Source organism: Gekko japonicus, unplaced genomic scaffold (genome assembly GCF_001447785.1).
Source record: "Gekko japonicus isolate JY-2015 unplaced genomic scaffold, Gekko_japonicus_V1.1 scaffold1603, whole genome shotgun sequence".
Taxonomy (NCBI): Eukaryota; Metazoa; Chordata; class Lepidosauria; order Squamata; family Gekkonidae; genus Gekko; species Gekko japonicus.
The window spans coordinates 58,689-72,391 of NW_015176021.1; the positions used below are offsets into that span (position 1 = coordinate 58,689).

General features: G+C 46.6%; 1 protein-coding gene across 1 annotated transcript in view; it reads right to left on the minus strand.

Annotated features, from left to right (window-relative positions):
- Positions 1-11,474, minus strand: part of LOC107123343 (small VCP/p97-interacting protein-like) — a 24,437-nt gene extending 12,963 nt beyond the window's left edge. Inside the window, exon 1 of the mRNA XM_015426584.1 lies at positions 11,328-11,474. Coding sequence (XP_015282070.1) covers positions 11,328-11,390 — 63 coding nt within the window. The 5' untranslated portion in view covers positions 11,391-11,474. The remainder of the gene's footprint in view (positions 1-11,327) is intronic.
- Positions 11,475-13,703: the final 2,229 nt, after the last annotated feature.

The window sequence follows — 13,703 nt, forward strand, 5'->3', positions numbered from 1 at the left end:
GGGTGTGGCCTTATGACACACTTCCGGTGATGTCAGGGGGTGTGGCCTTATGACACACTTCCGGTGATGTCAGGGGGTGTGGCATATGGTAATGAGTTATGCTAATGAGTCTCCCTAGCTCTTTTTCTACGAAACGACCCCTGAAAGTCACCCAACACGCTTCATGGCAGAGGGGAGATTTGAACCTGGGTCTCACTAGAGAGTCAGTTTGGTGTAGTGGTTAAGTGTGCGGACTCTAATCTGGGAGAACCGGGTTTGATTCCCCACTCCTCCACTTGCACCTGCTGATGTGACCTTGGGTCAGTCACAAGCTCTGGCACAGCTGTCCTTGAAAAAGAGCAGTTTGTGTCAGAGTTCTCTCAGCCCCACCCACCTCACAGGGTGTCTGTTGTGGGGAGGGGAAGGGAAAGGAGTTTGTAAGCCGCTCTGAGACTCCAAGTGAAGGGCGGGGTATAAATCCCATCTCTTCTTCTCTTCTTCTTCTTCTTCTTCTTCACTGATCCTAGTGCGACACTCTAATCCGGTGATGGCGAACCTTTTAGAGACCGAGTGCCCAAACTGCAACCCAAAACCCACTTATTTATCACAAAGTGCCCACACGGCAATTTAACCTGAATACTGAGGTTTTACTTTACAAAAGAACCAACTCATACATTAACTTAAGATGATCCAAACAAAGTAAGGGAAGCCATCCCAAATGCTTTCATTGACTTTGGCAGAGAATTCCACACTTTAATGACGGTCTGGGCCTGGCCGGGGCGATGGCACGCGTGCCCACAGAGAGGGCTCTGGGTGCCGCCTCTGGAACGCGTGCCATAGGTTTGCCACCACTGCTCTAATCACTACACTACACAGACTCAGTGAACTACACGTATTAAAGGCTTGGCATAGTGCTGCAAGAGTTATAAAGACTGGATATGCAAAGGCTGATCAAAACATATTACTATATGGGTCTGCAAGTCAAGGTCAACACTTACATTATCTCGGAGTCATTCAAATATGTGGAGCAAACATGCTCAGAAAACATTAGGCACTTAGCTCAGCTTACAGAAGTCACAGTTACCCTCTCACTGAATGTTCTTGTCAAATATAATAAATTAGAGCATGTCTACAAATAAGCATTCTGTACACTCAGTCTGGTCCTTTAATGTTAAGAAGAAGAAGAAGAAGAAGATTGGATTTATACCCCGCCCTTCACTACCCGAAGGAGTCTCAGGGCGGCTTACAATCTCCTTCCCTTCCTCTCCCCACAACAGACACCCTGTGAGGTAGGGGCTGACAGAGTTTTGAGAGAATTGTGACTGGCCCAAGGTCACCCACCTGGCTTCATGTGGAGGAGTGGAGAATCAAACCCAGTTCTCCAGATCACAGTCCAGGACTCTTAACCACTACACCACACTGGCTTTCCCTACTACGAACAAAAAGTAATCTAATGCCATGTTACATGAATCAGTAACACAATTTTTCCTTTACCTAATCTCCACTGAAATTTGATTTCTTCTCTTCATTTTCTTACCAGAAACACAGCAACATTTTTAATCACTATGGAGAAATTTATTTTTATCCAAACCCTGATTAGCCTGATTATCTTCTTCTTCGTCTTCTTCTTTTTTTAAATCAGTACAAAAAAAATCTTATTAACACAGCAGCAGCATACCCTGAAAATTAAGGGCTAAGTGACCAAAATGGCAGAACTGCCGCGTTTCAATGGAAATGATCTTTTCAAGAGGCTTTTTAAAAGCACCAGAATCAAGACAAATTCATAGGGAGGAGGATGCAACTATTCCAGTTACATCTATAGGCAGGGGTCATTTCGTAGAAAAAGAGGTGCAGGACCTTATTAGCATAACTCATTCGCATAACTTATTTGCATATGCCACTGAACGAGGGAGAGAAGGAAATAAGGAGGGAAAGGGAAGGAAGGAGAGAAGGAAGGAAGGAAGGAAGGAAGGAAAGAAGGAAGGAAGGAAGGAAGGAGAAAAGGGAATAAGGAGGAAAAGAAAGAGAGAAGGAAAAAAGGACAGAAAGAGAGAGAGGAGGAGAGAAGGAGAGAAAGAATAAAAGGAAGGAAGGACAGAAAGAAAGGGAAAGAAAGAGAAGGAAAGAAGGAGGGAAAGGGAAAGAAGGAGAGAAGGAAGGAAGGGAATAAGGAGGAAAAAGAGAGAAGGAAAAAAGGACAGAAAGAGAGAGAGAGGAGGAAAGAAGGAGGGAGAGAAGAGAAACAAAGAAAGGAAGGAAGGAAGGAAGGAAGGAAGGAAGGAAGGAAGGAAGGAAGGAAGGAAGGAAGGAAGGAAGGAAGGAAGGAAGGAAGGAAGGAAGGAAGGAAAAGAAAGAGAAGGAAAGAAGGAGGGAAAGGGAAAGAAGGAGAGAAGGAAGGAAGGGAAGAAGGAGGAAAAAGAGAGAAGGAAAAAAGGACAGAAAGAGAGAGAGAGGAGGAAAGAAGGAGGGAGAGAAGAGAAGGAGAGAAAGAAAGAAGGAAGGAAAAAAGGACAGATGGAAAGGGAAAGAAAGAGGGGGGAAAGAAAGAAAGAGGGAAAACGGATGGGGAGGGAGGGAGGCTCTCCCACCCCCCTGATCAAGCCCTCGCCTGGGGCTGCTGGGAGCAGGGGGAGAGCTTGTTGCATGTGCTTGCCCCCTGGGCTCTTTACAGCCGGAGTTCCGCTCCTGTGCGCTGCTGCAGGGAATGACCCCTGTCTATAGGTACCATCATCATTTTGTTTCACTCTTTTCTTGCACATAATGTAAAACCAGGACCAGACCCTGAACCTCAATATACTGCAGAGGAGACGCTGCTGTCACCAGAACACCAACAAGATATAATATAATCCCAGCAAATCCTACTGCGTAAGAACTGTCTATAGGAATAAGTCTCTGAAGACAAGGGCACATATTTCACTCCTGTACCAATACCTAGTTTACTGCTATTGTGGCAGTACCCATGCAAGCAGAGATATCAAAAGGAGCTTATGTCTTTCTTTTTAAAAAATTCCCATTCCTTATTTTTTCCTGAAAAGCGGTACTCATGTTACAAGCATATAGAATCATAAAATGCTAGAGTTGGAAGGGACCTTGCAGGTCATCTAGTCCAACCCCCTGCACTCTGCAGGAGCATAGCTGAAAGATAGCCCTGCAACATACCCGAAAGATGGTCGTCCAGCCTCCGCTTGAAAATGTCCAGCGAAGGAGCCTCCACCACCTCCCGAGGCAGACTGTCCCACTGCTCAACCACTCTTACAGTTAGGAAGCTTTTCCTGATATTTAGCCGTTAACGACTCCCTTGTAATTCCCGCCCATTAAATCTAGTCTTGCAATCTGGAGCAAGAGAGAATAGATCTGCTCCATCTTCTACATGACAGCCCTTCAGATACAAATGTATGTGCAAGGTATGGGTGCTGACTCTATCAGGAAAACAAATTAGCCTGATTAAGGGGTTTTGGATTGGACCACTAACCTACAGCACCATCCACTATCCAAATAGAACACAGAGGTGAACACCCCAATTATAGTTTCTGGGAGCAATCGGATTATATTTTTTAAACATTCATGAAGAGAGAAACTATGCCAAGGAGAGGCAGACTTCCCTTCTGAATCAGGCAGCCAACTCCCGGATTCAAGCTCCATTTATACATTCACTAAGGTAAAAGTAAAGGTTCCCTTGCTCGAAAGCCAGTCGAGTCCGACTCTAGGGTTGCGGTGCTCATCTCCGTTTCAAAGCCGAAGAGCCAGCGCTGTCCGAAGACGTTTCCGTGGTCATGTGGCCGGCATGACTATACACCAAGGCACACGGAACGCTGTTGCCTTCCCACTGAAGTGGGACCTATTTATCTACTTGCAATGTCTTGCTTTCGAACTGCTAGGTTGGCAGGTGCTGGAACTAGAGACGGGAGCTCACTCCGTCATGCGGCACACTCGGGTCTCGAACTGCTAAAGTACCGACCTTCCACAGCCTGCAGTTCAGCGTCTTAACCACTTGAGCCACCGCAGCTCCTTACATTCACTAGGAGTTTGTTTAAGGTACACTCTGCTCCCATCTTTAAAACAGGAATTAGAGGAATATTTTTAAGCACATACAAGTTTCAGAATACTAATCAGGAGAAGCTGCATCAACCCCAGTCCATATATTCTACCAGGGTGAGTGTGGGTGACAGAGGTGAAGCGTGGGTCCTTCCTTTCTAATCCGCAGATAGCAACCGTCATGAACTAGACCAGTGGTGGCGAACCTATGGCACGGGTGCCAGTGGTGGCACTCAGAGCCCTCTCTGTGGGCACGCGTGCCATCGCCCCAGCCAGGCCCAGACCATCATTAAAGTGTCAAATTCTCTGCCAAATAATTTTAAGTCAATGAAAGCATTTGGGATTGCTTTCCTTACTGTGTTTGGAACATCTTAAGTTAATGTATGAGTTGTTTTTTCTAAAGTAAAACCTCAGTTTTCAGGTTAAATTGCCGTGTTGGCACTTTGCGATAAATAAGTGGGTTTTGGGTCGCAGTTTGGGCACTCGGTCTCTAAAAGGTTCGCCATCACTGAACTAGACCTTCCACAAAACAACTCTTGGTAATACATAGAGGCCCAGTTAATTCATACCGCTCCCCACCCCTGTGGAAAACAGAAGACTTCTCACTGGTCCACCGCCTCTCCCCATACGGTCAGGGTCGCAACACCAGTTCACCCTCCCTGGTCCGAAAGAAGCCAGGCTGAATACTAGCAGAACCAGGGCTTTCTCGGTGGTGGCCCCACACTGGTGGAACAAGCTCCCAGAGAACATCAGGGCCCCGTGGGACCTCTCACAGTTCTGCAGGGCCTGTAAAACAGAGCTCTTCCGCCAGGCGTTCGATTAGGGGCCGCCACTGAGGGCTGTGCCCTGGAACATCTTCTGGCTGAACTTAGACCATCTCCTGGCTAGAGTCCCCGCTGGTTACTACCCCTATGTCAGGATTTGACTGGATTACCGCCACAGTTGGCTCTGTAATTGTTGTTGTTTACTTGTTTTAACTGATGTTGTATTTATTAATTGTCTTAATTTTTCTTTATGTTATTTAATCTTGTTAGCCGCCTTGAGCCTGCTTGTCAGGCAAGGCGGGGTATAAATACAAGCAAACAAACAAACAATAAATAAATATTTCAGCACTCCCCCCCCCCCGGTAATAAACGTAAGTACTGTATTAAGCGTAATTGTTTGCCCCAACAGGACAAGAGGTTTGGGGACATCTTAAAGGCAAATCAAATGCGGCAGGGATTACTGCAAGCTGCTGTATCAAGAGACAATATTTTAAAAGACCACAAAGAAACATGTGGGCGGATTAAGGCTCACTGGTGCCCTAAACACTGACCAGTCTTGGTGCCCCCCTCCCTCCTTTCCACACTGACCCAGTCCATTTTAGTGGTTGACCTGTCTGGCCAGATATACAATGCAGGTTGCAGCAATACAAAAATGTATTCATATGGAAGAAGAAGGAGGAGGAAGAGGAAGAAGAAGAAGAAGAGGAGGAGGAGGAGGAGGAGGAGGAGGAGATTGGATTTATACCCCGCCCTTCACTACCCAAAGGAGTCTCAGAGCGGCTCACAAACTCCTTTCCCTTCCCCTCCCCACAACAGACACCCTGTGAGGTAAAAGAAGAAGAAGAAGAGACTGGATTTATACCCCGCCCTTCACTACCCAAAGGGGTCTCAGAGCGGCTTACAAACTCTTTTCCCTTCCCCTCCCCACAACAGACACCCTGGGCAATGTTCCCTCTAAACTGTGGAGTCTTGTGAGCAAAAATTCGACTTTGTGAGCTACTGGACAATAAAGTTGTGAGCAGGTGATTTGGCTACTGCATAAATTAGTTTGCTCTGGAGCCATCCTTCCTGAGCTAAGGCAAATATGTGTGAGTTGGAGGGTAAAAAACTGTGAGCTAGCTCACACTAACTCAGCTTAGAGGGAACACTGCCTGTGAGGTAGGTGGGGCTGAGAGAGCTCTGACAGAAACTGCTCTTTTTTCAAGGACAGCTCTTATCAGAACTACGGCTTGCCCAAGGTCATCCAGCCAGGTGCAAGTGGAGGAGTGGGGAATCAAACCCGGTTCTCCCAGATTAGAGTCCGCGCACTTAACCACAGCCAATGTGACATAGCAGTCAGGGCTTCAGAGCACGGGAGAGGCTGCAGGTGTGTGTGCCCAACTTTGTGATGCCCCCTTTGGCCCTGGTGCCCAAAGCATGTGCTTAGTCTGCTTAATGGTTACTCCGCCTCTGGGAACACGTAGTATTATTAATGCGAAGTGAGATTAACGAGTTAATAAGTGGTCTTAGACTGGAGCGGAGCTATTCAAAGTCCTAAAAGGTGATGCTGTTAAAGTGGTGCACTCGATATGCCAGCAAATTTGGAAAACGCAACAGTGGCCACAGGATTGGGGAAAGGTCAGTATACATTCCAATCCCAAAGAAGGGCAATTTTTATTTTTATTTTTATTTATTGGGATTTTTACCCTGCCCTCCCCGCAAATGCCAAAGAATGTTCAAGCTGTCGCACAATCGCACTCATTTCACACGCTAGCAAGGTCATGCTCAAGATCCTACAAGCTAGGCTTCAACAGTACGTGGATAGAGAACTGCCAGAAGTACAGGCTGGGTTTCGAAGAGGTAGGGGAACGAGAGATCAGATTGCCAACATTTGCTGGATTATGGAGAAAGCAAGAGAGTACCAGAAAAACATCTACTTCTGCTTCATTGACTACGCTAAAGCCTTTGACTGTGTGGATCACAACAAACTGTGGCAAGTCCTTAAAGAGAAGGGAGTACCAGACCACCTCACAGGTCTCCTGAGAAACCTGTATAAGGGTCACGAAGCGACAGTTAGAACTGGAAATGGAACAACTGATTGGTTTAGAATAGGACAAGGAGAACAGCAAGGATGTAGATTGTCACCCTGCTTATTTAATTTATATGCAGAGTACATCATGCGAAATGCCAGTCTGGATGAATTACAAACCAGAATTAAGATTGCCAGAAAAAACATCAACAGCCTCAGATATGCAGACGATACCACTCTAATGGCAGAAAGTGAAGAGGACCTCAAGAGCCTCTTGCTCAGGGTAAAAGAGGAGAGCGCAAAAGTGGGCTTGAAGCTCAACATCAAAAAAACTAAGATCATGGCATCCGGCCCCATCACTCCTTGGCAAATAGAAGGGGAAGTCGTGGAAGTAGTGACAGACTTTACATTCCTGGGATCCCAGATCACCGCAGACTGTGACAGCAGCCATGAAATTAAAAGACGCCTTCTCCTTGGGAGGAAAGTGATGGCGAACCTAAACAGCATGATAAAAAGTAGAGACCTCACCCTGCCAACAAAAGTCCGCATGGTCAAAGCAATGGGATTCCCAGTAGTCATGTATGGCTGCGAGAGTTGGACTAGAAGGAAGGCCGAGCGCCGAAGAATAGATTCTTTTGAACCATGGTGCTGGAGAAGACTCTTGAGAGTCCCTTGGACTGCAAGAAGATCAAATCAGTCAATCCTAAAAGAAATCAACCCTGACTGTTCGCTGGAAGGCCAGATACTGAAGCTGAAGCTCAAATACTTTGGCCACCCAATGAGAAGGGAGCACTCACTGGAGAAGACCCTGATGCTGGGAAAGACTGAAGGTCAAAGAAGATGGGGACGACAAAGGACGAGATGGTTAGACAATGTTCTCTTTTCTTTTTTAGGCCCCCCTGGACGGGATTTTTTTATTGCATTTTTAATAGACTACAAACCACAGCGGAAAATTGGGAAAGGGTAACTACATCTGGGGAGAGTGTCATCGATACAACGAACACGAAATTGAGCAGACTCCGGGGATGGCGGAAGACAGGAGGGCCTGGCGTGATGTGGTCCATGGGGTCACAAAGAGTCGGACTCAACTGTGCGACTGAACAACAACAACAACTTAGACTGGAGCAGCTGTGCATGGGATTGCACTGCAAGTCCTGAGACTAAAATCCAAGAAGCAGGTCAGTACAAATGGCAGTAAAGGTATTTTTCTCCATCATTTCTCAAGGCGTATTCTTAATGCATATGATCTAAACAATATGCTGGTTTTAAATGTTCAATCATTAATGCAGCTCTCTCATAGACACATGCAGTCATACCAAAGAATGGTGCCAGAAAACCATATATAGCTTAAAAGCAATGACAGTCTCCCTTTCGCTTTTTATATGAGCCCGCAATGCGGGGAGGGCGGGGTATAAATGAAATAAAATAAATAAATAAAATAAATTATCCAGTACTTTCCTTTAATAACAACTGGGGCAGGTGATGCTCTGTATTTTTGGTGCTTGGGGGGGGGGGGGAACACAGGGGGGGCTCTTTGTCCTGGCTCCACTGCTGGACCTCCTGATGGCACCTGGTCTGAGAGAGACGCCCGGGATCCAATAGAAACATAGCAGCATATTTTGAGCCTGAATGTTAATTGAGATCAGCGTCCTATCTGAATTTAATATCCTTAAGACTTGTTGTCTAACATTTATGAAACTGAGAGCTTTGGCACCACTATAATATCTCCTGAAGAAGATCCATGTTTTTGAAACGTTGTTATGTAATCTGGAGACGACGTTGATTATGTACCTTGGTTCAAGGATCATGTGGTAGTGCTTTAGATTGCAATACATAAACAGCATTCTTTATAAGTCTTATGACTGTTTGATTGTGGATCAGACTATCACGACTGTTGGCTTTATACTTGTTTACCTGGTCTTTTTGGCCACTGTGTGACAGAGTGTTGGACTGGATGGGCCATTGACCTGATTCGACATTGGCTTCTCTTATGTTCTTATGTTACATGCTAGAAAACTATGCATCTATCCGGCAGCTCTCTAATCCTTAGTAAAAACCCTGCCATTTCTAAAGCAGGTAGTCGTCTGCCATGAGGGCTTATGAATCCTAGACTCTTCTTCTGGCAAAAACCACCCAACTCTTTTCATACACATGCCTGGCAACCGGGGAGTATGTGAAGTCTTTGACCTTACAACACACTTATTTTCTCATTCTTACGGAGCCCAAACAAAGCCAGACAAGAACACAGCCATAGGACCAGTATGGTGTCGTGGTTGAGTGCGCGGACTCTAATCTGGGAGAACTGGGTTTGATTCCCCACTCCTCCACTTGCACCTGGCTGGATGACCTTGGGCAAGCCCTAGTTCTGACAAGAGCTGTTCTTGAAAGAGCAGTTTCTGTCAGAGCTCTCTCAATCCCACCTACCTCACAGGGTGTCTGTTGTGGGGAGGGGAAGGGAAAGGAGTTTGTCAGCCGCTCTGAGACTCCTTTGGGTAGTGAAGGGCGGGGTAGAAATCCAATCTCTTCTTCTTCTTCTTTTACCTCACAGGGGTGTCTGTTGTGGGGAGGGGAAGGAAAAGGAGTTTGTAAGCCGCTCTGAGACACCTTTGGGTAGTGAAGGGCGGGGTACAAATCCAGTCTCTTCTTCTTCTTCTTTTTACCTGGAAGTGAGTCCCAATCAATGTTTCCTCTAAGCTGTGGAGTCTTGTGAGCAAAAGTTCTCCTTTGGGAGCTACTGGCGTTAGAGTTGTGAGCGAGTGGTTTGGCTCCTACATAAATTAGTTTGCTCTGGTGCCCTCCTTCCTGAGCCCAGACAAAAATGTGTGAGCCGGAGGCTAAAAAAACTTTGAGCTAGCTCACACTCACTCACCTTAGAGGGAACACTGGTCCCAATAAACACCATGGGATTAATTTCCAAGTAAAAGGACACCAAGTCAGGCTGTTAAGCACGGATGGGCTCCCCGGAGCCTCTTTAACCACTTAAAATGTATATGCTGTGTTGTACATTTTGACATCTCAGGCAACAAGAAGTTCAGAAAAGGGAAACCTAACCTGAAAGCCAGCCTGAGAAACCAGGGCAAGTAGGTCGACTTATTGAATTCAAAAAGGAAAACGAGCCAAAAATCAATGTCCCCTCTAAGCTATGGAGTCTTGTGAGCAGTGTTCCCTCTAAGCTGAGTTAGTGTGAGCTAGCTCACAGTTTTCTAGCCTCGGGTTCACACATTTTTGTCCCCGCTCAGGAAGGAGGGCTCCAGAGCAAACTAATTTTTTTCCCCAAAAAAATTCCGTTTATTGAAAATATTTACAACATGTTAACATCAACAAAAATCATAAACGTTAGCAAGGTTCCAAACAATAGCGTGTATTATACAGTTCAATAATGCATAACAATGAAAGTACTGTGTAAAATAACACCATAAAATTGTGATTAACCATAGATCATTAACTGGTATTTGGCTTTAGAAATATGTTCCCAGTCAAAGATCCAGAGCAAACTAATTGATGCAGCAGCCAAGTCACTTTAATGCCAGGGGCTCGCAAAATAGAATTTTTGCTCACAAGACGCCACAGCTTAAAGGGAACATAGCTTGTGAGCAAAAATTCTACTTTGTGAGCGACTGGCATTAAAGTTGCGAGCAGGTGATTTGGCTGCTGCATACATTGGTTTGCTCTGGAACCCTCCTTCCCGAGCGGAGACAAAAATGGGTGAGCTGGAGGCTCAAAAACCGTGAGCTAGCTCACACTCGCTCAGCTTAACGTTCCCTCACAGCTGTGGAGTCCTGTGAGCAAAAATTCTACTTTGTGAGCGACTGGCATTAAAGTTGCGAGCAGGTGATTTGGCTGCTGCATACATTGGTTTGCTCTGGAACCCTCCTTCCCGAGCGGAGACAAAAATGGGTGAGCTGGAGGCTCAAAAACCGTGAGCTAGCTCACACTCGCTCAGCTTAACGTTCCCTCACAGCTGTGGAGTCCTGTGAGCAAAAATCCTACTTTGTGAGCTCCTGGCATTAAAGTTGTGAGCAGGCGATTTGGCTGCTGCATCAGTGAGTTTGCTCTGGAGCCCTCCTTCCTGAGCTAAGACAAAAATGTGTGAGCAGGAGGCTAAACATACAATGTTGTGTGTTTAGGGGTGATCCTTAGTAAGGAAAGCTGATACAAACATGCCCCAATTTTTCATTTGTAAAATGGTGTACAGTTTTAAATATCTCCCTCACCCCACCCCACCCCCCCAATCAGTGAAAAGCATTCCCTTCTGCCTAGCATTTGGGAGCTGGGAATCACTTCAAGATGTTGTTTCGTCGCCGAATTGAACAAACGTATCTTTGCCTTCTTACAGCCTTTTGCACTATGCAGTGATGTAAGCGCCTTGGAGGGCCATTAGAGGTCCGGTTCTCTGGTTTGAAACTGCGAGCTAGGCTCACACTCACTCAGCTTAGAGGGAACACTGGAGGGAACATCCAAACCAACCGGAGCAAAATGCTAACCCTGCTGTCAACCACGGGGGGCTGGGTGGGGTGGGGTGGGGGTCAGCTCGGGCTCACCGGGTCCGGCGTCTCCACGACGTCGTCAGCCGCTCCCCCCAGGCAAGGCAAGCAGAGCCCCATCCCGGTCCCGGCTCGGCCAGCCCTACCCAGGCGGCGCCCGCCGGGCAGCGACTGCAAGCGAGCAAGCAAGCGAGCGCGACGACCCGCCCGTGCACTTTGACCGCGGAGCCTCCGACGGCGGCCCCTTCCTCCGCGGCGGGGGACAGCGCCCCCTGGCGCCCTGGAGCAGAGACCGGCGGCTGGCGAGAAGCGCCCGCGGAGCTCCCGTGCCCAGTGGCAGGCAGGCAGGCAGATACTCGTGTGGTCTACTTCGGCCGAGGCGTGGTATGGTGTGAAGTTCTAGGCGGTGGTGGAGTCTCCTTTCGGGTTTTCTTTATATATATATGTATGTATATGTGTGTGTGTGTGTATATATATATATGTGTGTGTGTGTGTGTGTATTTATATATGTGTGTGTGTATGTATATATATACATATATATATACACATATACATATACATATATATATGTATGTGTATATATGTGTGTGTGTATTTGTGTGTGTGTGTGTGTATGTATGTGTATATGTGTGTGTGTATATGTATATATATGTGTGTATGTATATATATGTATATATATACATATATATATACACATATACATATACATATATATATGTATGTGTATATATGTGTGTGTGTATTTGTGTGTGTGTGTGTGTATGTATGTGTATATGTGTGTGTGTATATGTATATATATGTGTGTATGTATATATATGTATATATATACATATATATATATACATACATATACATATGTATGTGTATATATGTGTGTGTGTGTGTGTATAATTTTATTTTCAATTTTCCATAAGGACATAACATTTTTATTCTATTTATTTATTTATTTTTCACATTTGTATCCCGCCCTCCCCAATGGGCTCAGGGTGGCTCACAAGGGCAAGGTCACCAGCCCTGCCATACATAAACATCTAAAATATAATAAAAACAACGAACACTTAAAATCCAAGTGTATCTTATTTCCCAACATGTTAGGGTTAGACGAAACATTTTCTTCAACCCATTGATTGACTTTTTGCCATTTTTTGGTTAAAGTTATTGTCTGCTTTTCCCGCTAAGAACGTATTCCGCTTATCCATTTCTACTATTTCAAAAAGTCTCAGATATTCTTTTGCATCGGCGCTTGGTGTGAAAGTGCGCGGTGGAGTCTCCTTTCGGATTTTCTTTTGCATCAGAGCTCCGTTTCCTCGCTCTGCCCGTTTTCCTGTTTGCAGGGAGCCGTCCAGGTACAGGCAAGCCCCCCCCCCCCAGTGGTGGTGATGGGGCTGGTGGTTCCACCCCTCTCTGGTGTGTGTGTCATGGCGAGGAGAACCAATCCCTGTTCTGCCGTGGGCTGAACTTTGCCCTAAGTGTATTTCTTTCTTTCTTATTAGATTTACTAGCAGTAAAGCCCGTTGTGAAAGCAATACAACGGGATCTAGAAAGAGGCTCTGGGGCAGTGCTCTGGCTTTGGGCAAACAGTGTCAATTTGCTGTGGTGACCTCAGCAGGGTATAATGACAGAGTCCACTGTTTTCTCCAGAGGAACTGATCTCTGCTACCTGAAGAGCAGTTGTAATTGTGAGTAATCTGTAGCCCTCACCTGGAGATTGGCAGCAATTGTTACCCAGGACAAAATGGCTGGTTTGGAGGGTGGAGTCTATGGCATTCTACCTGTCTGAGGTCCCACCCCTCTGCAAACCCCACCCTCTCCAGGCTCCACCCCTCAAATCCCCAGGAATTTGTCAGCATGTAGTTGGCAACCCCATCTCCTTCCCAGCTAGCCACCAACCTACCATTATCTGCCCCTTTGACTTCAGCTGACTTCTGCCCTCCCTTCTGCAGAGCAGTTGTAATACTGAGTGCTCTCCAGCCCTCACCTGGAGATTGGCAACAATGGTTCCCTATGTGAGACTGACTGGTTTGGAGGGTGGAGTCTATGGCAGTGTACCTGTCTGAGGTCCCACCCCTCCTCAAACCTCACCCTCTTCAGGCTCCATCCCTCAAATCTCCAGGAATTTCCCATCTGGAGTTGGCAACCCTATCAGGATTGGCCCCAATGTGTTTTCTCCCAAAGGCCAAAGTAGGTGACAGGACCAAGCTTAGTTGCCTACCAACAGGCACTGAGGGGAATGTAGGGTTGCCAGCTCTAAGGAGGGAAATACCTGGAGGTTTGGGGGGTGGATTCTGTAGAGGGCCGGGCGACGGAGGCATCGGCCTTCTGTCGCCCGCCTTGCCCCCCCAATCTCGGCCCGGGCACCCGCGGCTCCCACCAGCGGCCGCCCGACTCCAGACTCCCCCGCGGCCACTCCAGCCAGGCGACGGAGGCATCGGC